The sequence below is a fragment of the Elephas maximus genome, chromosome X (assembly GCF_024166365.1).
Source record: "Elephas maximus indicus isolate mEleMax1 chromosome X, mEleMax1 primary haplotype, whole genome shotgun sequence".
Taxonomy (NCBI): Eukaryota; Metazoa; Chordata; class Mammalia; order Proboscidea; family Elephantidae; genus Elephas; species Elephas maximus.
In genome coordinates, this window is record NC_064846.1 from 20147204 (window position 1) to 20171922 (window position 24719).

At 40.8% G+C, this 24719-nt stretch overlaps 1 protein-coding gene across 7 annotated transcripts in view; it reads right to left on the bottom strand.

Moving 5' to 3' along the window:
* Window positions 1–24719, bottom strand: part of LOC126068935 (integrator complex subunit 6-like) — a 70991-nt gene that overhangs the window by 31791 nt on the left and 14481 nt on the right. For all 7 annotated transcript variants that reach the window (XM_049871705.1, XM_049871709.1, XM_049871704.1 and 4 more), the window contains 5 exons: window positions 11002–11151; window positions 9900–9989; window positions 9483–9666; window positions 8724–8852; window positions 5527–5690 (listed from right to left, as the gene is read on the bottom strand). In XM_049871705.1, coding sequence (XP_049727662.1) covers window positions 5527–5690; window positions 8724–8852; window positions 9483–9666; window positions 9900–9989; window positions 11002–11151 — 717 coding nt within the window. The remainder of the gene's footprint in view (window positions 1–5526; window positions 5691–8723; window positions 8853–9482; window positions 9667–9899; window positions 9990–11001; window positions 11152–24719) is intronic.

Sequence of the window (24719 nt, forward strand, 5' to 3'; positions counted from 1 at the left end):
AATGAAAAAGAGGAAAAGAAAAAATACATGAAGAAACAAGACTCAGCACAGAAAATTAAGTGAAACAAAAAAACTGTCAACAACACAGACACAAAAAGACATCAAAATTACAGTACTCTAAACTCATACCTATCAGTAATTACGCTGAATGTAAATGGACTAAATGTACCCATAAAGAGACAGAGAGTGGCAGAATGGATTAAAAAATACGATCCGTCTATATGCTGCCTACAATACACACACCTTAGACTTAAAGACACAAACAAACTAAGACTCAAAAGATGGGGAAAAAATATACCAATCAAACAACAATCAAAAAAGAACAGGAATGGCAATATGAATTTCTGACAAAATAGACTTTAAAGTAAAATCCACCACAAAGGATAAGGAAAGACACTATATAATGATCAAAGGGTCAATACATCAGGAAGACATATGCACAATAAATATTTACGCACCCAATGACAGGGCTCCAAAAATATATAAAACAAACTGTAACAGCATTAAAAAGAGAGACAGACAACTCCACAATAATAGTAGGAGACATCAACACACCACTTTCTGTGAAGGACAGAACATCCAGAAAGAAGCTCAATAAAGACACAAAAGATCTAAATGCCACAATGAACCAACCTGAGCTCATAAACATATACAGAACACTCCGCCCAACAGCAGCCAAGTATAGTTTCTTTTCCAACACACATAGAACATTCTCCGGAATAGACCACATATTAGGCCATAAAACAAGCCTTAACAGAATCCAAAACATTGAAATATTACAAAGAATTTTTTCTGACCATAAAGCCATAAAAGCAGAAATCAATAACAGAAAAAGCAAGGAAAAAATCAAACACATGGAAACTGAACAACACCTTGCACAAAAATGACTGGGTTATACGAGAAACTAAGGATGGAATAAAGAAATTCATAGAAGCAAATGAGAATGAAAACACATCGTACCAGAACCTTTGGGACACAGCTAAAGCAGTGTTCTGAGGTCAATTTTTAGCAATAAATGCATACATCCAAAAAGAAGAAAGGGCCAAAATCAAAGAATTAACCCTACAACTCAAACAAATAGAGAATACCAAAAGAAGCCCTCGGGCACCAGAAGAAAGCAAATAATAAAAATTACAGCAGAATTAAATGAAACAGAGAATAGAGAAAAAATTGAAAGAGTTAACAAGATCAAAAGCTCGTTCTTAGAAAAGATCAACAAAACCATTGGCCAAAATGACAAAAGAAAAACAGGAGAGAAAGCAAATAATCCGAATAAGAAATGAGATGGGCGATATCACAACAGACCAACCTGAAACTAAAAGAATCATATCAGATTACTAGGAAAAATTGTACTCTAACAAATTTGAAAACCTAGAGGAAATGGACAAATTTCTAGAAACACACTACTGACCTAAACTAACACAAACGAGGTAGAACAATTAAATAAACCTATACCAAAAGAAGAGATTGAAAAGGTAATCAAAAAATTCCAAGAAAAAATGCCCTGGCCCTGACGGCTTCACTGGAGAATTCTACCAAACTTTCAGAGAAGAGTTAACATCACTACTACTAGAAGTATTTCAGAGCATAGAAAAGGATGGAATACTCCCAAACTCATTCTATGAAGTCAGCATAACCCTGATACCAAAACCAGGTAAAGACACCACAAAAAAGAAAATTACAGACCATATCCCTCATGAACTTACATGCAAAAATCCTCAACAAAATTCTAGCCAACCGCATTCAACAACATATCAAAAAAAAAATTCACCACGACGAAGTGGGATTCATAACAGGTATGCAGGGATGGTTCAACATCAGAAAAACAATCTGTGTAATCAAAAACATAAATTAAAAAAAGGCAAGTACCACATGATCTTATCAATTGATGTAGAAAATGCATTTGACAATGTCCAACACTCACTCATGATAAAAACTCTCAGCAAAATAGGAATAGAAGGAAAATTCCCCAACACGATAAAGGGCATTTATACAAAGTCAACAGCCAGCATCATCCTAAATGAAGAAAGCCTGAAAGTATTCCCCTTGAGAACAGGAACCAGACAAGGATGCCCTTTATCACCACTCTTATTCAAAACTGTGCTGGAGTTCCTAGCCAGAGCAATTAGGCTAGAAAAAGAAATAAAGGGCATCCAAAATTGGCAAGGAAGAAGTAAGAGTATCTCTCTTTGCAGATGATATGATCTTATATGCAGAAAACCCTGAAGAATCCACAAGAAGGCTGCTGGAACTAGTGGAAGAGTTTAGCAAAGTGTCAGGATACAAGATAAACATACAAAAATCAGTTGAATTCCTCTACACCAACAAGGAGAATGTCAAAGAGGAAATCACCAAATGGATACCACTTACAATAGACCCCAAGAAGATACAATACTAAGGAATAAATCTTACCAGAGATATAAAAGACTTATACAAAGAAAACTACAGTACACTTCTGCAAGAAACCAAAAGAGACTTACATAAGTGGAAGAACATACCTTGCTCATGGATAGGAAGACTTAACATTATAAAAATGTCTATTCTACCAAAAGCGATCTATAAATTTAATGCAATTCCGATCCAAATCCCAAGGACATTCTTTAATGAGATGGAGAAACAAATCACCAACTTCATATGGAAGGGAAAGAGGCCCCGGATAAGTAAAGCATTACTGAAAAAGAAAAACAAAGTAGGAGGCCTCACACTACCTGATTTTAGAAACTATTATAGTGCCACAGTAGTCAAAACAGCCTGGTACTGGTGCAACAACAGACACATAGACCAATGGAACAGAACTGAGAATCCAGATGTAAATCCATCCACATACAAGCAGTTGATATTGGCAAAGACCCAAAGTCAGTTAAATGGGGGAAAACACAGTCTCTTTAACAAATGGTGCTGGCATAACTGGATATCCATTTGCAAAAAAATGAAACAAGACCCATACCTCACACTATGCACAAAAACTAACTCAAAATGGATCAAAGACCTAAATACAAAATCTAAAATGACAAAGATCGTGGAAGAAAAAGTAGAGACAATTTTAGGAGCCCTAATCTATGGTATAAACAGTATACAAAACATTACTAACGATGCATGAACACCAGAAGAGAAACTAGATAACTGGGAGCTCCTAAAAATCAAACACCTGTGCTCATCCAAAGACTTCACCAAAACAGTAAAAAGATTACCTACAGACTGGGAAAAAATTTTGGCTACAACAAATCCGATCAGCGTCTAATCTCTAAAATCTACAAAATATTGCAAAACCTGAACAACGAAAAGACAAATAACCCAATTAAAAAGTGGACAAAGGATATGAACAGACACTCCACCAAAGAAGACATTCCGGTGGCTAACAGACACATAAGGAAATGCCCACGATCATTAGCCATTAGAGAAATGCAAATCAAAACTACAGTGAGATACTGTCTCACCACAACAAGGCTGGCATTAATCCAAAAAACACAAAATAATAGAAGCTGGAGAGGTTGTGGAGAGACTGGAACACTTATACACTGCTGGTGGGAATGTAAAACGGTACAACCACTTTGGAAATCAATTTGGCGCTTCCTTAAAAATCTAGAAATAGAAGTACCATAGGATCCAGGAATCCCACTCCTTGGAATATATTGTGGAAAAATAAGAGCCGTCACATGAATAGATATATGCACACCCATGTTCATTGCAGCACTGTTCACAATAGCAAAAAATGGAAACAACCTAGGTGCCCATCAATGGATGAATGAATAAACAAATTGTGTTATATTCACACAATGGAATACTACATAACGATAAAGAACAATGATGAATCTGTGAAACATTTCATAACATGGAGGAATCTGGAAGGCATTATGCTTATTGAAATTAGGCAGTTGCAAAAGGGCAAATAGTGTCTGAGACTACTATAATAAGAACTCAAGAAAAGGTTTAAACACCGAAGAAAACATTCTTTGATGGTTACAAGAGTGGGGAAGGAGAGAGACGAGTATTCGCTAACTAGATAGTAGACAAGAATTATCTTAGGCAAAGGGAAGGACAATACACAATTCAGGGGAAGTCAGCACAACTGGACTAAATCAAAAACTAAGAAGTTTCCTGAATATGACCAAACACTTCAAGGGACAGAGTAGCAGGGGCGGGGGTCTAGGGACCATTATTTCGGAGGGCATCTAGATCAATTCGCATAACAAAGTTTATTAAGAAAACATTCTGCATCCCACTTTGGTAAGTGGCATCTGGGGTCTTAAAAGCTTTCCAGTGGCCATATAAGATGCATTAATCGGTACTAGAGGCAACTATACTATCAAACTGTCTTCTACAAAACGAAGGGAAGAAAAAGGCAAGTCTAAGTTTTGGTGTTGCTGCTGTGTACTGTCGAGTCAATTCCAACTCATAGTGACCCTCTATGACAGAGTGGAACTGCCCCATAGGGTTTCCTAGGCCGCAAATCTTTATGGGAACAGACTGCCGGTCTTGTCCCCTGTGGAGCCACTGGTGGGTCCGAACCACCAACTTTCCAATTAGCAGCCGAGGGTTTAACATTTGTTTGACAAGGGCTCCTTAAAAAAAAACAAAAAACAACTCATTGCCCTTGAGTGAATTCCAACTCATAGCAAGCCTATAGGATGGGAGTAGAACTTCCCCCAGGGTTTCCAAGGAGTGACTGGCTGGTGGATTTGAATTGCCAATCTTTTGGTTAGTAGCTGTAGCTCTTAACCACTGCACCACCAGGGGGCTCCTAAGTCCTTGCTTAGGGATCATTTTACAAGTGTTGCTTAAACACCCATAATTGAAAGGAGCATTGCTATGGTACAGTGGTCCACTGGTTACAAAAGGATGAAAAGGGGGCCTACAAAGTTCCATTAAGTTTCAAATGAAGGTGATTCCCTAAGAAGTTGAATGACTTCTGTTTTGAATATGTTCCTAGAACCTATACAAGGTATAAACTAAAACCGGGTCCGAATTTCCAGAGGCTGTACATGCCAAAGGAGCCCTGGTGGTGCAGTGGGTAAAATGCTTAACTGCTATCCAAAAGGTTGGTGGTTCAAACCCACCAGCCACTCTGAGGAACAAAGATATGGCAGTCTGCTTCCGTAAAGATTTACAGCCTTGGCAACACTATGGAGCAGTTCTACTCTGTCCTATAGGGTCGCTGAGTCAGAAACGACTTGACAGCAACAGGTTTGGTTTTTGGCTTAGACACGTGTTTATTATGTAAAGCAAGTCAGCTTCTCTGTAAAAACCAAGCCGCAGATTAGAACAGCATCACACACAGCAATGTTTTAACATCCAAAGAGGGCAGTTCAAGTGGCAAGTAAGAAAGAAAAGCACCAGAATAGAAGGAAGTCCTCTGTTGTTATTAAGCAGGAGCCAGACTCCCAGCAAGAGACAGAAGGAAAAGAAGAGAAGACTTACCTGCCTGTGGCATGACTTAAAAGCCTCGAAGTTATTTGAAAAGGTTCACTGTAATCAGAAAACTGAGAATACCAAATGATGTTTACCTTTTTTTTTTATGATACTTACTAGGGACGGTAAGTTCTGATCTGGCCAGAAAGCTTCTGGAATTGGCCAATGTCCAACAGGAACGCCAGTTTTAGGATTCGGTCGTACATAAATGAGCTTATGACAACTATGCCAGGGTTGAGCAGCAAATGGATTGCTTGGCTTAGATGAATCTGTAAGTCCATCTAAAAGTTAAACAAAAGGCAGTTAATCACTTTTTAGAGCTGCTGATCTTCTTTTAAGAACATTGCCAGCTAAAAACCAAGTACAAAACAAAATGAAAATGATGATTCATGAAAAATGGTAGAAGAAAAAAAAGCAACTCTACTAGGAGTTCTGAATGTTGTTTCCAGCAACTTTTTTTCCTTCCATCCATTCTAATCCAATGCCAACCTCCCACCCACCCCACCTGATCCTCAACCTACCACCAGAACATGCAGTTATGTGAAAAATTATTTTAAAGCTACCTATATACCCATTGCTGTCAAGTCGATTCCAACTTATAGCGACCCTATAGGACAGAGTAGAACTGCCCCACAGAGTTTCCAAGGAGCACCTGGTGGATTCGAACTGCCGACCTCTTGGTTAGCAGCTGAACTTTTAAAGCTAGTTTTAAAATTTCAGAGACTTGGGCTCCTAGATTAAATACACCAAAATATCTCAGTTGTTTTTCCAGAATTCAATTACCAAGTTAAGCAAATGAAATTGCTCATTCCAGGTATACTTTTTAAGTTTACATTTTTGGAATCTGACAAAATAGGCCATAAACTCCATTTACATAATCTTTCTATCCCCCCTAGATGAAAAGTTATTCAACAGTTAGACCTTATTAAACAGTTAGACCCAATGACCACAAAGGCAAAATAAAAGCTATCCAAATTCATTTAAAGGTGGAAGGAATGCTGATAACATTATCTATGTACAAATTAATCCCTGAATAGTTGGCGAGGGGAGCACAAAAAAAAGCATCAAGTTTATTGTGGACCAATTCACCATTAAAATTCCATGGAAAGTAAGCATTTTATAATGAGAAATACTGTATCCTAAATGCATTTTAATTCTTTAAAGTAGCACATTTCCTTTGCCCCTCAAAACAGGGCAAGACACAATTACATAACCTTTATGCAACAGGTTTTAGTCTAAATTACATTTGTAAAAGACGTTTTTTGGTGAAGTCTAATTTATCTATTTTGTCTTTTGTTGCTTATGCTTTTGGTGTCATATCTAAGCCTGCACTGACAGACGGGTGGTGGCTGCGCGTGAGGTACATTGGCTGAGAACTGAACCCGGGTCTTTCACATGAAAGGCAAGAATTCTACCACTGAAGCACCGCTACGCTGTTCCCTGTAAAAGATATGCTTTAATGATTTCAGTCTCATTTTTCTTAACTTAGACCAGGAGATTTACTGGGGTCCATAGGAGCCCTAGAGCCCTGGTGGCGAAGTGGTTAAGAGCTCAGGCTGCTAACCAAAAGGTTGGCAGTTTGAATCCACCAGGTGCTCCTTGGAAACGCTACGGCAACAGGTTATGGAGCCCTAGGGAATACATTTAATGGCTTCAGGGGACCAAGAGACCCCTCTAAAGTTGAGCTCACAATTCTGGGAATGTGCATTTTTCTGAGGAAAGGGTTATTAGCTTTCATCAGAATCTCAAAGGTTAAGAATTCTGGACAAAGGGGAGCTGGAGTTAGAAAGAAAATCTGAGTTGTACATCAAGTGGCCTCCCACTAGGATTTCAGTATGAAAATTCCTGGTTCACATTAAAGTAATGAACATGAACTTAGGGACTGAGTAGTCAGTTGATTGGTAGCAATATAACATGCCCTTCCTTTTTCCTTTACGAGGAAACCCTGGTGGCGTAGTGGCTAAGTGCTATGGCTGTTAACCAAAAGGTCGGCAGTTCGAATCTGCCAGGCACTCCTTGGAAACTCTGCGGGGCAGTCCTACTCTGTCCTATAGGGTCGCTATGAGTCAGAATCGATTCGATGGCACTGGGTTTGGTTTTTTTTTTTTTTCCTTTACAATGAATTTAAAATAGGCTGTGAGCCCTCAGTCCTATATGGCAGATGTTCTTAACCTGGAGTCCATCTTTCGAGGGAGAGGGGGTCTGTATTTTTCAACAGCTTTTCAAAGTGGTCCAGGAATTGAAGAGAAAAAGGTCAGGAACCAGATGATCACTGCTTCAGACAGAAATGTGTGTCTATCTTCCCCTAGACACTTGTCCCCCTGGCTTCTCTAGGCAGCTACTACTGATCATGACCAATGTGATTAAAGTCTATGGATCAGATCAGACAAACACCATGGTAATGATAGAGTCCAGATATGCACAGGTACAGATGTGTGTGAACAGACAGAAGTGAGGACGAGCAATAGCCCACAGTAGTGCTCTACAGAAGCCTGGTACAGGGGGTCTAAACTCGGAGAGATGGAGGCCCCTTCCCCCTATCCAAAAGTACCCAACAACCAGTTGCCATGGAGTCAACTCTGACTCATGGCACCCCCCTGTGTCTCAGAGTAGAACTGCATTCCATGGGCTAATCTTTTAGAAGTAGTTCACCAGGCCTTTCTTCCGAGGCACCTCTGGGTGAACTCGAACTGCCAACCTTTCGGTTAGCAGCCAAGTGCATTAATCACTTGCAACACCCAGGGACTCCAAAAATAGCTCTGCTTTTATCTATTCTTATATGTTGAGCTTTCTATAAAAACTCATTAAAAAGAAAAGAGATTCTGTAATTAAAAAGTAGCCTGGAAAATACTAGCATACAATCTTATAGAGTACTAGTAGTTCTTAGATAAACATGCATCACCTCTTGCCGCCCTTCGGTAACTGACACAGACAGCTTGGCACATTTGGGGCCCACAAGGCCAAAACCAAGAGAGCTAGTTCAGTGGCATGCCGTCGTGAATCTCCACACAGTTTGTGACTAGAGAGGTCAATGGTCCAGTGGTATCCCAAGACTGGGACCAGGGAATAGAAGGGGATCTCTTAGAAGGTTTGACATTAAATTCAGTTCTTAGAATTCGGCCACCTGCCAGGTACACATAGACAGTGAAGGAATGGCAGCTGTTTGTTCTTTATTATATTTATTATTTTTTGATCAGGAGCTGTTTTTGGATAGACGTTTGTAATCACTCAAATACATGTGGATAGTGAAGACTGTCCATTATGTCTATATACACTTTAGGGTAAAAAAAAAAAAGAGAGATGATGTACTGTACCTTCACCAACAGGAAGTGGATCTGGTCCCGTTTTTTCAAAGTTAATAACGACACCACTCTGAACTTTTTGAACTAGGGATTCTAAACATTGATTCAGCATTCTTTGTGTTCTGACACAATAGGAGCGACCTATACCAGAAGGAGAAACACATAACACAATTTTGATCAAATAAAATATGATTTAATAATAACAGCATTTGAAATCCTAAAATATGACTTGAAATAATCACTGTTACATTGGCAGCAAACATTACACCATGATAAGCTTAAGCAGCAGAGTTAAAATAAATCCCTGTTAACCATTTTGAGGGCAAACAAGTAAAGATTAGATATGGCATTTAATGAAAACTATGGGATTTCTCTCCTAGACCGCATTTTAAAAGTACTGTTGTTTTTGTTAGGTGCTGTTAGGTCAATTTCGACTCAGCGACTCCGTATGACAGAGTAGAACTGCCACATAGGATTTTCTTGGTTGTAATCCTTACAAAAGCAGATCGCCAGGTCTTTCTCCCATGGAGCCACTGAGCGGGTTCGAACCTGTGGGTCGGCAGCTGAGTGCTTAACGGTTGTGCCGCTAGCACATAGAGTAACAGCGAGCGACTCGAACACACCAATGATCACGAAGATGGTGCAGGACTGGCCAACGTCTCATTCTGTTATACAAAACGTTGCCATGAGTCTGAGCCAACTCAACAGCAACTAAGAACATGCTCTGCCTCCCTGACTGCTTTCTTCGGAAATATTAAACATCACCGTTACCTCCTGTGACCTCACACATCTGTGTGATGGCAGACTCATCAGTTGGTACACTCCCTAGATGCTCTGGTTCAGTAGAAGCCACTCCAGGCAAACGCAACACCAGGGCAAATAACCTTTGATCCCAACGAAAAGGTTCTTTGGTTAGTTCACTTCCGGGCAGAGGAGAATTCAAAGGAAGAAAAAGCTGATAAAGCAAAAAGTGAAAAGGTTCAGCTTGACAAGCCAGACCAAAATGAAGAGTTAAAGGGGTTCACTTTTCTTTCATGTAACTCAATCAAATGAAGCCATCTTTCATGGATTACCAAGCTCGAAGGCTTGATGAAGCTTTTTCTGAACTAGAAATATATGCCTCCCACAGAAATAACTGCATGTTCTCTGCCATTTAAATGAAATTAAAAGAAAAAAATTCAATCTCACCTCTTCTTGAACACCAGCAGTACTTGTTAACTTGTTTCCATCTGTGATGGTTATTAAAATAGATGGTTCTAAAAAAAATGGATTTCTACCCTAAAATACATTTAAGAAGTATTAGAGCCGTGTAAAGAAATACAATTTTATTTAAACTTTGACATTTGCCTTGCAAGTGATTTCTCAACTGTTTGATAAAGTGCTTATTTGCCTGGATAAATAAGAAGGAAAAGAATAGGGAAGGAAGTAGGTGGGAGTCAGAGTGACAACCCCTGAAGACGTGACTTTCAGTATCAACCGAGCAATTCTTCTCCTCGGGGAACTCCCCAAACTACAGCGAAACCTGTGGGAGCCAGAACTGAGAGGGATTGCCTTGTTTTCCCAGGTCTCCCAAGTTTTTCTGCCTTCAACAGGGTCCAGTCACCCCTTTTCTATCATACGTTTTAGTGAAAAATATGAGTTTTCCTTCTCTGACAGGTTTCCACCTTATACAGGTACCGGCTCTCGCAGGTTCAACTGTATAATATCCAAATAAATGCCCCCTTCTCTCTGTTTTCCAGGTAATCACAAGAGAATGAGATTTAAGAGATGATAATGGCTGTCTCATCCATACGAATATCTCATGAATCCATTCACCTGAGTTGAAACTTTGGCACTGACAGGTGAACATTAGTGGCTTATGCCCTACGCCCTCAAGAGTGACTCTGGTTATTGTGACCAGAGTTTTTAGAGTAGGAAAGGATAATGGCAGCAGCAGCAAATGCTATTCTGTCTTCATCTTATTCTAGAACTTTTTCATTGAATTGGAGGAGAGGGGAGGAAGGGTTAAGGATACTGAAAGTTTCTCTTCAATTGTCTTGTTCCAATATTCCTCAACAATTTATCTGTCCCATTCTCTGATAGCTGATGATAGGTGATTTTGGCTATTTTATAATTAAGTTGCATACAAGACCCAAAAAGAGGGATTAAAAAAAAATGCATTCAAAAAGTATACGAACCTCCTTTCGGAGATTATAAAAAGTAGCAGAAAACTTCGTAACCAGCCCAGTTTTAAATTCTGACCCCAAGCCATCAAAATAAATTAGCTGTACTCACTCAAATTTTTTTTTACCTGTCCATAATTGTCTATTCCAGATATTAATCTATTGAGATTTAACAAATCAAATGAGGATCTTAGAGCCTGACCAAGAGTAGTCAGTCCAGAAGCCTGAAGATTTTTTAGTTCACTCATGAATGTTGCGTGATTTTCCTTCCAACCAGCCTGAAAACCAAACATTTACAAAGAAATTCCCGATTATACAATGAACAATATGTAAAGCACAAACAACCACTAAACAGCAAGTAGCAAACCTTTTTAACAAATCAATAGCTGTCATCATGAATCAGAATCAACTCAGCCAGCAACTGGTTTTTCTCTTTTTTTGACCTAATTCTATCGTACATCTTGGCTGATCAAGCAATCAGTTTCAGAAGGATCTCCCATCTTTAATGACAAACAGCAAAGGACTCAAGGCAACGATATGTTCATCCATTATGGCTGAAGGGCTTTGGCTCAATAAGTCGAGTCTTCTATTCAGGCTCAACCAAACTTACCAAAACACCTGTTACCTTAGTTTGACATTGGTGATGCGCATGGAGTAAAGGGAGGAGGAAGCGGTAGTTATTTTCTAGATGCACGGTCCTTGATATAGACAAATAATCAACTATTGAGTGCCTGACCTACGTGCATTTTTCTAACCAAGGTCAACATGCTTTGATTCATTGGTTTGCCAGTGAGAAAGGAGGAAAGAATCATGCTAACTGGTCAGTGACAGCTACAAAAACAAAGCAGCACAAAATGCCAAGAACAGAAGCCAACAGGTGGTTACAGAGGAGTGGGCCAGCAAGGGCCAGAGCAGGCAGCAGAGCCTGGCAGCAAGGTGGAACTGCGACCTGCGCCTCTGTAGCCCTGGGGGTTGCAGTGTGATATGCTGAATGCTGCAGTCTCGCCAACCAGGCCAGGACAGCAGCCTCAGGGGGGTAGGGGGCGGAAAGCAAGAGCAAATTGTATAGCGATAAACTAAACGATTTAAATTTCATGTTCAGCTGAAGGCATATCGTCCATTATCCACACAATCATAGCAAAGCCCATCTTTTTTCCTTTCATGGTTTCCAGGGGTAATTTGGATTAATAGAAAGACTGAGAGGCAGAGAGGGGGCAGGTTATTGCCTGGACTCTACCTTGAAATATCTGTGCAACCTTGAGCAAACCTGTTAGCTTCTTAAGACCTAAACTTCCTCATTTCAAAAGGAAGAAGGATTAGATAAGCAGGGTTTGCCATGTAAGGTTGTGCAAGATACAGAGGCGGAGGGAAGGAAGGGTGTCATTCTCATTGTAACCTAGGGGAATGGCGCCCCCTAGTGTTCAAAAGTACACTATGCATAACCATACAAGGTGAAGGTAGGTTAACTGGCTAAAATCTATTCCAGGTCTAATAGTATGGGATTCTGTGAAATGAAAGATGTACCTAAAAAAAAAAATTCCAACATATCCCATAGGTCAAAGGGTCTAAAGATCTAAAGGTAAACCCTTTCCATGTGTTCCTTTGGCCACATACCTGTATATAGTACCTGTATGTACTAGCTAGGGAAAGTAGGAAATGAAAATAATTCCTTGTGGCCTAAGGAAAATCTTATTGGACTGGACAAACTAAACGTTACTGAAAAGGTAGGATTATTACTTAAATTGTACTCATAAAATACCTAGAAATACTAGCAGGTGATTACAAATCACATTGAATTCTGAAATGAGCTCTCCTCTTTGGGGTAGAGAAAAGATGCACAGTGAAGGGATAGCATTAATTCTTTCCTTTATTTATTCAACACATTTTTTTAAGCAGCTATGCTATGTTGGGCAGAATACTATATGCTGGGGATATAGAGAGAAGTTAGCCTTTGAGGAGTTCCTGCCACAATGGAATAAGGACTCCAATAATGGAGACTGAAAGAACGAGTGATGATAGAGTGAGGGAAGGTTTCTCACAGAAGATGGGGCATTCGAGGAAGCCTGACGGGATGAAGAGACCCCGGGTGGTGCAAAGAGTTAAGTGCTCGACTACTAGCTGAATGGTTGGCAGAAGAAAGGCCTGGTGATCTACTTTCAAAAAACCAGCCATTGAAAACCCTATGGAGCGCAATTCTACTCTGACACGCATGGGGTTGCCATGAGTCACAGTTGACGGCAACTGATTTGGTTACAGGATGAAGAGAATATCATGGGGAGTGGAGGGGGCATTCCAAGGAAAAGGAACAGAGTGCAAAAAAGGACAGGGCTTACTGGGAAGTCACAAGTGATATGATTATCTAGTAATCTGTGTACATGGCAGGAGGCTAGGCTGATGAGCTGGGATCACACTGTCAAGTACTTTGCACAGCACGCAAAGTAGTTGGATTTTATTTGTTGGCCCTGGGAATAACTTGACGTTTTTAATTAGTTGGGTGGCATGATCAGATCTGTGTTTTAGAAAGACCATTCTGCGGGTAGTTGGAGAATAAATTGTGGGGTGCAGGAGAGGCTGAAGCTGGAGGCAGGGAAACAGGTTTGGAGACTGTTGCAATAGCTCCTGAGAACAGTGACTCGAGCCTGAGTGCCGGTAGTGGGGCTGAAGAGGAGGCTACAGATTAAAGACATAGTTCAGTGATGGTGTCATAAAGACTTGGTAACTAATTACAGGGATGGGTAAGGGAGAAAGGGTCACACACGAGGTTGAGGTTTCTGGCCTGGGCAAACTTGGGAACGGTGGAGCTCTTTAGCCTGAAGCCACCTTACAGAGCCAACTTTCTTTCTTTCTTTTTTTTTTTTTTAAAGTTACTTAGTTTACCAATCTTACTTCCACACAGTAAACTTATAGTTACATGATAGTGGAAGATATGAGTAAAGAAACACTAATGGACTATTCGATTTGAACAAAATCCCTGAGGGTTGCAAACAGTTAAGTGCTTGACCTACTAGCTGAAAGGGTGGTGGTTCCAACCCACCCAGAGATGCCTCAGAAGAAAGGCCTGGCAATCTGCTTCTGAAAAGTCACAGCCTTGAAAATCCTGTGGAGCAGTTCTACTCTGCACACGTGGGGTCGAGGTGAGTCAGACTTCACTCGAGGGCAACAAACCATAACAACAATTTGATTTCGTGATGGATTGGGACAAGATTTGTGTACCACTTGAGCAACCAAGCGATCAATATTTAAAATAATGTATGCTGACTGTTAGGAGTATTATTAATCCAGCCTTCAGAATAATTGCTCTTTAAATTTTCCTGTATAATATGAATTGGAGGCATTTGACAAGTACTTTCTGCATTTTTTTTTCTCTGCATCTGAATCACTGGCATTCTGTTTGGAGGCCAATTTCAATTCTTTGCAATGAATTGAACAATCCAAAAGAATTTCGAACATCGCTCCCACCTCAGCACTACAAAGTGTACGTGCTACAAAAGCACGACTTGTTGGTAGCAGTCCAGTTCCTATTACAAGAGAGAAAATAAATGGCCCTCAACCCCTCCCTCAAAATGTTGACATGGGGAAAAAAGGCCTGCAGATGAACAGAAAGAATTAGAGAACCTTATTACTGTAATAAGTTTCTTCCCAAAAGATAATTATGAAGAGAGAGGGGGAGACAGTATACATTTATACTTTCCATTCATTTCTTGGAGTCAATTTTTTCACCAATGAATTCTAATAATTTACCTTCTTAATACGGTCTTTTCTTTTGAGTTATTTTACTCCGAAGATACCTTACTGTCATATCAGTAAAACCCTTACTTCCAATAACAAGTTCAATACATTTTGTAGAGCTTGAGCTTACAAAATACTTTCACACTTCACATTCACTTAGGACAACCCTATAAAACAGGCACAGTAGTACATCCCTGTTACTATTTTTTTTAACAAACAACGAAGAGGTAAGAGTTAGGTATGTCTTGTTGGTGGGGGTGATGGTGGCGGCAAGTCACATTCTGGGGCTGCACTGTCCAGCACTGCAGCATCTGGCCACATGTGGCTATTGAGCACTTGAAATGTGGCTAGTCTGAATTGAAATGTGCCGTAATTGTAAAACACACCCAATTTCAAACACTTAGAACGACAACAACAAAAAGAACAGAATGTGAAGTATCTCGTTAATCATGCTTATATTCATTCAAAAACGGCTGCAGCAGTGTATCGACAGGGAACTACCAGAAATTCAGGCCAGATTCAGAAGAGGACGTGGAACCAGGGATATCATTGCTGATGTCAGATGGATCCTGGCTGAAAGCAGAGAATACCAGAAGGATGTTTACCTGTGTTTTATTGACTATGCAAAGGCATTCGACTGTGTGGATCATAACAAACCATGGATAACACTGCGAAGAATGGGAATTCCAGAACACTTCATTGTGCTCATGAGGAACCTGTACTTAGGTCAAGAGGCAGCTGTTCGGACAGAACAAGGGGATACTGATTGGTTTAATGTCAGGAAAGGTGTGTGTCAGGGTTGTATCCTTTCACCATACCTGTTCAGTCTGTATGCTGAGCAAATAATATGAGAAGCTGGACTATATGAAGAAGAACGGGGCATCAGAATTGGAGGAAGGCTCATTAACAACCTGCATTATGCAGATGACACAACCTTGCTTGCTGAAAGTGAAGAGGACTTGAAGCACTTCGTAATGAAGATCAAAGACCACAGCCTTCAGTATGGATTACACCTCAACATAAAGAAAACAAAAATCCTCACAACTGGACCAATGAGCAGCATCATGATAAACGGAGAAAAGATTGAAGTTGTCAAGGATTTCATTTTACTTGGATCCACAATCAACAGCCATAGAAGCAGCAGTCAAGAAATCAAAAGACACATCGCATTGGGTAAATCTGCTTCAAAGGACCTCTTCAAAGTGTTGAAGAGCAAAGATGTCACCCTGAAGACTAAGGTGTGCCTGACCCAAGCCATGGTATTTTCAATTGCATCATGTGCATGTGAAAGCTGGACAATGAATAAGGAAGACCGAAGAAGAGTTGACGCCTTTGAATTGTGGTGTTGGAAAAGAATATTGAATATACCATGGACTGCCAAAAGAAGGAACAAATCTGTCTTGGAAGAAGTACAGCCAGAATGCTCCTTAGAGGCAAGGATGCTGAGATTTCACCTCATGTACTTTGGATATGTTATCAGGAGGGACCAGTCCCTGGAGAAGGACACCATGCTTGGTAAAGTACAGGGTCAATGAAAAAGAGAAAGACCCTCAATTAGATGGATTGACACAGTGGCTGCAACAACGGGCTCAAGCACAGCAATGATTGTGAGGGTGGCGCAGGACCAGGCAGTGTTTCGTTCTGTTGTACATAGGGTCACTAGGAATTGGAACCGACTCTACAGCACCTAACAACAACAACATGCTTATGTTGATTACATGTTGAATGATAATATTTCGGGCATATTGGGTTATATAAGATATATTATTAAAATTAGTTTCATCTGTTTCTCTTTACATGTTTAATATGGCTAGTTGAAAAATTTAAATTACGTGTATGGCTAGAATTACATTTCTATTGGACAGAGCTGTTCTTGAAGGTCAGGCAGGAGAGCTTGCCTTTGATTCAGCAGACAATAGAGTCATTAGAGATGCCAAGGCAGGGGGAGCAAGATTTAAAAAAAAAAAAACAGCATTTATGGTTCCTAGGTGGTGCAGATGGTTTGCACTTGACTACTGTCATGGATTGAACTGTGTCCCCTCAAAATATGTGTCAGCTTGGCTAGGCCCTGATTCCCAGTAGTGTGTGGTTGTCCTCCATTTTGTAATCTGATTATCTTCCATTTTGTGATGTGTTGTAAATCGTAGCCTCTATGCCTGTGGTGCAGCCCTGATGGAACAGTAGTTAAGAGCTTGGCTGCTAACTGAAAGGTGGGCAGTTCAAATCCACCACCTGCTCTTGGAAACCCTATGGGGCCATTCTACTCTGTCCTATAGGGTCGCTATGGTCGGAATCAACTCGACAGCAACAGGTTTGGTCTTTGGATGCCTGTAGTTATGGTCTTATTTGGGAGCGAGCTGCCCATTATGTTAATGTGGCAGAATTAGGTCATGTTAATGAGGATTAGTTTATGTTTATTATATTAATGAGGTAAGATTAGGATGAAATGTATCTTGAGTCACTGCCCTACAAGAGATAAAAGTGAAGAGAATAGAGCAGAGAGAGAGGGACTTCCTGCCACCAAGAAAGAAGAGCTGGGAGTGGAGTGTGTTCTTTGGACCCGGGGTCTCTGTGCTGAGAACCTCCTAGACCAAGGGGAAGATTAATGAGGACTTTCCCCACAGTGGACAAAGAGAGAAAGCCTTCCCCTAGAGCTGGCATCTTGATTTCAGACTTCCAGCCTCCTAAACTGTGAAAGAATAAATTTCTGTTTGTTAAAGTCACCCATTTATGGTATTTCTGTTATAGCAGTACTAGATAACTAAGACAACTACAAACCTAAAGGTTGCTGGTTCAAACCCACCCAGCCACACTGGAGAAGAAAGGCCTGGCAACCTGCTTCCATAAAGATTACAGCCAGGAAAACCTGATGGAGCAGTTCTACTCTGTAACACATGGGGTTGCTATGAACCGGAATTGACTTGACGGCGACAGGTTAAGGAAGATGGAGGCAGTGGTCGTTAAGTGGCAGAATTCTTGCTTTCCATGAGGGAGACCTGGGTTTTTTTCCTGGCCAGATACCATTGTGTGTGGGGTTGCCGTGAGTCAGGGGCCAACTCGAGGGCAGCTAACAACAATAACAGGGTGCTAGCTATTTAAAGGGAAGCCCTGGTGGTATAGTGGTTAAGAGCTACAGCTGCTAACCGTATGGGTCGGCAGTTCGAATCCACCAGGTGCTCCTTGGAAACCCTATGGGGCAGTTCTACTCTGTCCTGTAGGGTTACTATGAGTCAGAATCAACTCAGCGGCAATGGGTTTGGTTCATTTGGTTAGCTATTTAAAGGCACTGGCAGTGGATCTTTTCAAAGAGCAAAAATAATCCTTCACACTATTAGGTAGCTCACTGAGGATATTAAAGAAGGATGGTAAAGTTACAGATTTTTGATGAATCTTAGCAACATCTTGTTTAACTTTGCCAATGGTATTAATTCGAGAGCAATAGGAGATGTTAGCAATGGTGTAAACCTTTCTTTGCTGGGCTAGTAAAAAATCTAAAGCTATTTGATTATTAATTACTGCTTTAGTGGGCTTTAACCAATGAATTAAGGGATTGTAGTTGTGTCGTCATTTCATATGCAATATTGTCAGCTATTTCACCTATGGTAGCTGACAGGTTACAGATTGAAAAAAAAACTGTTTTAATTGTATTGCGTCAAACCAAGGAATGGTTGTTGGTAAAAAGGACCAGTTCCATCCGAGGTAGTCGGTAACGGAATTGCTGGTGTTAGGCTATGTTGGGCTAAATAAAATTTCAAATCACTGGTCTAATGAAAACTTTTATTATGGGTGTAAATATCTAGAGAAACTCTTAAGGTTCTCAATGTACATTGACATTTTATTCTCTATCTAAGCATGGTGTGGCCTATGCATAAGGAAAATCTTTAGGTGGGGATCATCTATAGTGAACCTCTACAAAGGAATAAGTAACCATGATGAGCACATAGGGCCTGTTTAAAATCAGAGGAACTAGGGATACATAAATGTGCATTTACTAGCCAAGTTTCTATGTGGACATTATTATAAATTGATAACTTTTCAAAGTTTAATTCTCACCAGGTATAGTTTTGTGAACACAGGTTATTGTTATGGTCTTAGGCTGGGTTCTCTAGAGAAGCAAAACCTGTGTAGAGTATGTATATACATACGTATATAGAGAGAGAGAAAGAGAGAGTGAGATCAAGGAAATGGCTCATGCGGTTGTAAAAGCTGGAAAATCCCACGTCTGTGGATCAAACATCAAGCTGGAGGCTTCTCCTGACTCATGTAGCTGCAGGGGCTGACGAACCCAAGATCAGCAGGTAAGACAGCAGGCTGCTGTTTCAAGTCCCAAGAACCAGAGGTCAGATGATAAGGAACCAAATGCAGGATTCAGAGCAGTGGAATGAGCCAGGAAGCTTTGCCACAAAGTCCATGTATATTGGATGTAAGCCACAACCCCAGGGAAACTTGCTTTCAACTGATTGGCTGCTCATAGCAGACTTCATCATGAAAATGATTACATTTTATTAGATCTCATCGTGGAAGTGATTACATCAATATGTAACTGCCAAACTACATCATAGCTGCCAAACCACTGAGGATCATGGCCCCACCAAGTTGACATACAACATTAACCTTTACAGTAATGTTTAATAGTTCTATTCAGTGTCTTAAAGTAATTATTATACCAACTAGAGTATAATTGGGCTTCTTCAGGATATTGTTTTGAAACCCTGGTGGCGTAGTGGTTAAGAGCTATGGGTATTTATCTCTTTAGTTCTGGCATAATCATATGGAATAAACAAAACAACAGGGATTATTATAAAAAAAATAACAAGCAAGTAATACTATAAATATTTAGACAAAATAAATACTCTAAAAAAACCAATCTTTCAATATTATAGATTTTCACAAGCCAGGCACTTGCCCACAGCACAAGAGACCCATTGTAGCCACACACCTCCCCATAGCCTATCTGGACCCTCTTGTAAACAGTAGTGCAGGCCAGTCCAAGCCAGCACTTTACAGTGAATGAATAAAAAGCTTTGCAGAAATCCAAAGAGACTACACATGTTGCTTCCCTCTCATCAAGAAGACTTTTAAATCTTTTATTAAAGGAAGGTAAATCGGCCTGGTAATATTTGCCCCGCATAAACCCATTTGAGAACTTGGGTTCTTCTAGGTGGTTCCAAACTAGATGGTTAACGAGTTTGAGTATTTTCCCAGATGTCCCAAGTTAAAGCTGAAGAGTCTAAATTTAGCAGGGCCATTATTTCTCTTGTTGAAAGAGAAACTGTTTTCCTTTGCCATCTGCTCTCCTCAAGTTTGGGGGATACTTGCTCTGCAACAACACAGCCAATTTGAAGAAACCCATTTCAACAGCATTCTTAAAGCAATGTACTTTCTTCTCCAGTTTAGCATTCTAGCATCTTTGTTATCACCCACTGTCCTTGCATTCGTAAATGGATCAGGGAGACAGGGTGGTATGTAAGAATAAGAAGCCCTGCTTTTCCCATTAACTCTGTCTCCTGAGGAGACAAATGACTTTTCCCTTGGTCTCTGCCCTAGCCTTATACCAAATATTTGAGCAAGTTAAAACTTTTCAACTTCAACAATTTTCTTCTCACAACGAAAATGGATTCCAACTCTGCCCTCTTGGGTAAACAGAACATGACTACCATACAAAATTGTACCTCATGCAGCTATCGCACTGTGACAGCTGCATAACCTTAAAAGGTTAAAATTTTCTTTTAAAATTGTGTGTACAGCTGTTGTTGTTATGTGCCGTCCAGTCGATTCTGTCCTATAGCGACCCCATATGACAGAGTAGAACTGTCCGATAGGGTTTCCTAGGCTATCATCTTTACTGGGAAACTCTGGTGGTGTAGTGGTTAAGAGCTACAGTTACTAACCAAAAGGTGGGCAGTTCAAATCCACCAGGTGCTGCCTGGAAATTCTATGGGGCAGCTCTCCTCTGTCCTATAGGGTCACTATGAGTAGGAATTGACTCGACGGCAACAAGTTTATAATAGAGTAGAACTGTCTCAGGGTTTCCTAGGCTATCATCTTTACTGGGAAACCCTGGTGGCTCAGTGGTTAAGAACTCAGCCGGTAACCAAAAGGTGGGCAGTTTGAAGGTACCAGCCGCTCCTTGGAAACCCTATGGGGCAGCTGTACTCTGCCCTATAGGGTCGCTATGAGTTGGAATCAATGGATTGTTTTTTTTTTTTTTTTTTGCAATCTTTACTGTAGCAGATCATCAGGTGTCCCTTCCGCAGAGCTGCTTGGTGGGTTCCAACCCTCAACCTTTTGGTCAGCAGCTAAGGGCTTAACCATTGTGCCACCACGGCTCCGTGTCCAGCTAGCACAGCTACAAAGGCGGCTGTTAAAATCGTGCAGCACACATCAGGAAGACACTGTATCATTAAAAGAATGGAATTATCTTGCTTCTTTAGCCTCCTTTAAAAACTCTCTTCTTGCGTTATATTTTCTGACCTTGTCTGACACAATGTTTTTCCCTTAATACTCTTTAGCAATTTGGCCTGATTTCACTTTTTTGTGGTTTTCTCACTTGGCTGAAGGTACTGACATACTTCTAGGTTTAAAGGAGGCATTTTATTATTCTGTGTTTCATGTGTACTAGCATAGCTTGTTCTTATAAAATTATTTGTTTTAAAAGTATTCAGCTCTCTTACAGTGCCTTGTCTCAAAGTTACTTCCCCAAGGGCCCTTCTTACTAGCATCTTAAATTTGCAAAGTCCGTCTTATTTGATTAAATCAGTTCTCTTCCTGGGAACACTGAATGCTACCATTCTGTGGTTTAGTCTACCAATTTTCAGCCACATGCTTCAGGAAACACAGCCAGTCAAGACCACATAAAAGAAATCTAGCTTACTTGAGTCTTCTCTTTTTTAAAAAGTTCTTAAGAAATTGACCCCCTAATATATTACAGAAGCCTATTTGACCGTCTGTGGCCTGCTGACTTGTTTTCTCAGATGGTTAAAGACTCTCATGACCACGTATTTTTTAAGTCGACTGGGCAAAGAAATGACTTACAGTTTGATTCTACTTTTGTGTTACTAACTTCTTTAAAATACCTAGGCTGCTGTTGTTGTTGTATGCCATAGGGTCAATTCCTACTCTTAGTGACCCTATAGTGGATAATCAATTATAAGGAATAGTATAAAAATATTTGCAAAATACATTTATGAGTTTTCAATTCTTACTTCAGGGAGCTGGGAGAGAATTCTGTATCAGCACACCTCTCAGGTTCACTTGAAAGCATGATAGGATCAAAAGAAATTTGGTCTTCACCAGTGGATGGTAAACATGTGGAAACTGAATTTTAGAAACTTTCCTTCTCTGTCCAAGAGTCAATTGCACCATTATTGAAGTAGAAACATCTCGGAGTTGCAAAGAATTTACCAAATGTGGTCAGATATAAATGGTAAAAAGTTTCCTTTCCTGATGGCAGACGGTTTCAACTGTAGCTATTGACCAATACCTATCATGGGGCGGGGGTGCTATTGTGGAGATCGCGTGCTCGATTGTTTAGACTTTGGTTTTTAATAAGAGAAATTCTTTATGAACACATACCCAAAATAAAAATTAACAAAGATGCCCTTGGAAAAATATACAAGGACAGGAGTGAAACCAAATATTTTTGAAAAAGTTGGAATAAATGAGGTAGCAGAATGGCTCTTTTTTACTTTCTAAATATTATATAGCATCTCTTTCCTCCAGACTAATTCTTTTTTTAAAAAAAACTCTCAATTTTTTTTTTATGAACTGCTTTTTATATTAGAAAAGTAACACACATTTATGGTGAAAAATCCCAGCAGAAATGCAAAGTTAGTGTCTTTCACCACTAAACTCTCCCCAGTGCATTCTTCACAGGTAACCATTGACTGGAATTTGCCCCGAACAGTCAACTGTTCACAGCAAACAGAAATGGCATCACCAGATGGAGTGACATTTACCAGCTTAACCAGAAAGTGTGTGGTATAGCACACTGAGCGCGCACAGGAACCGTTTGCTAAAATTTGCTCTGTAGGGAAACTAAAGCAATTTTGAAATCACCTCGAGTTCCAAGCCTAATTATTCCACTTCCTGCCTTGCAATTATACAATTCTCTCCTGTACTTTTTCGGAAGGAACAGTGGAAATAATCTAGTCTAACCTCTTCATTTTACAGATGGGGAAACTGACACCATAAAAGGTTAAGTGACTGGCACAGGGTCATGCGTCTCTTAAGCAGCAGATTCAGGATAAGAACCCAGGTTTCCTGCCTTCCAGTCCAGCCCTCTTTACAGAGTGTCTAAAATGATACAACTTGCCTTATTCAAATGGCAGTAGATGCTGTGATCCACCAGACCGGTGGAACTAAGAACACTTTTTAAAATCTGATTTTTTGTAAAAGGATCTAAATAGTTGCCATCAAGTTGACTCAGACTCCTAGCCACTCCATGTATGTCAGAGTAGAACCGTGCTCCACAGGGTTTTCAATGGCTGAGTTTTCGGAAGTAGATCACTAGGCTTTTCTTCTGAGGCACTTCTGGGTGGACTTGAACCTCAACCTATTGGTTAGCAGCTGAGCCCATCAACCGTTTATACCACCAACAGTCTAAATATACTTCTAATATACAGCTCAAACACATCACTATGAAACAGAGTTTACAGTGTCTGTACATATGTGGAAACCCTGTAGGTGTAGTGGTTAAGTGCTACGGTTGCTAACCAAAAGGTCGGCAGTTTGAATCCACCAGGCACTCCTTGGAAATTCTATTGAGCAGTTCTATTCTGTCCTATAGGGTCGCTATGAGTTGGAATCGACTTGATGGCAACAGGTTTGGTTTTTTGTTTTGTACGTATATGTAAGCTTTCAAGAAAAAGAGAGGGAGAGTTTTGATCCTCACATCTCCATCATTCTCCTATAAGAAATAAAACAGCAGGTACCCTCAACTTTCCAACGTCATGGCTGTATTAAAGGCCAGGCATTCATTCACCCTAGGACCCTATTGTCTAATGTCTAGTTATGTGGGCTCCGTTGTGCAGAGACAAAAATGCAGAGACCGGGGCTTCTTATTAGACAGCAGCGCCTCTGGCAACTTCAGGCCAACTTAAATCAAACCATGTTGGTCTAGTTCAGGCTAATCAACCACTGAAGGTCATACTCCAGCTCCCTTCCCCCTTCCTTCTGCAACATCTCATTACCTAATAGCAGTTTTAAAGCACCTTCTGTCACATCCTCCCCCTCAAGGCACACACTTAATGGAATGCCACTGCATTCAGTTCACTTCCTTTCCTCCCCCAGGCCTCCTGCTGGCCTTCTCTGTGTCCTCTTTTCCTTTGGTTAAATGATGTTCTCAGGGTTGGCATCAGGAATGGAGAGGCACAGTTTAGGGGGTGAAAGAGACAGGTATGGCTGAAGTGCAGGGCTCCTGTGAGGAAATGATGGGATATAAGTCTGTACAGCCACCACCTGTCTGTTAGTTTGCTGTACTGTGGTGCCTTGCATGTTCCTGAGATGCTGGAAATTATGCCACCAGTACAGTCATGTGCCACATAATGTCCGTTCAGGCAATGTCCAACTCCATATACATCCGTGGTCCCATAAAGTTTTTCTTTTTTAAGGAAAAGCAGCTCTCCTTTTGTTTATTATGTCCTCCTAATGATTTGAAGGAGCCTTTTTTGGGTGGCACAGTGGTGCAGTTCGAATCCACCAGGCACTCCTTGGAAACCCTACGGGGCAGTTCTATTCTGTCCTCTAGGGTCGCTATGAGTCAGAATTGACTCCATGGCAATGGGTTTTGGTTTGGTTTTAATTGTTTTAAAGACCCCAAGCCCAGACTCTTGCAGCACTGGACCGCGGGTGGTATACAGGCAAGCGAGGAAGAGGACATGACTCTGGGCTCAAGCCCTCAGGCTTTGTCCGGCAGGCAGGCAGGCAGCAGTGGCAGGGGTTGTAGGGCCCAGGCACCTCTTGCTCCTCAGGCAGGCGGAACAGCGGGCGGAGCTGCGCGCGCTCAGCTCCCTCCTCACTTGCTTTCTCTTGCTTCGCGGCCCTGCGGTCACCCTCTCAGCCGCGCCGGTTCCTCTGGCCTTCCCCAGCAGCTCCAGCAGCAGCCGCCGCAGCAGCA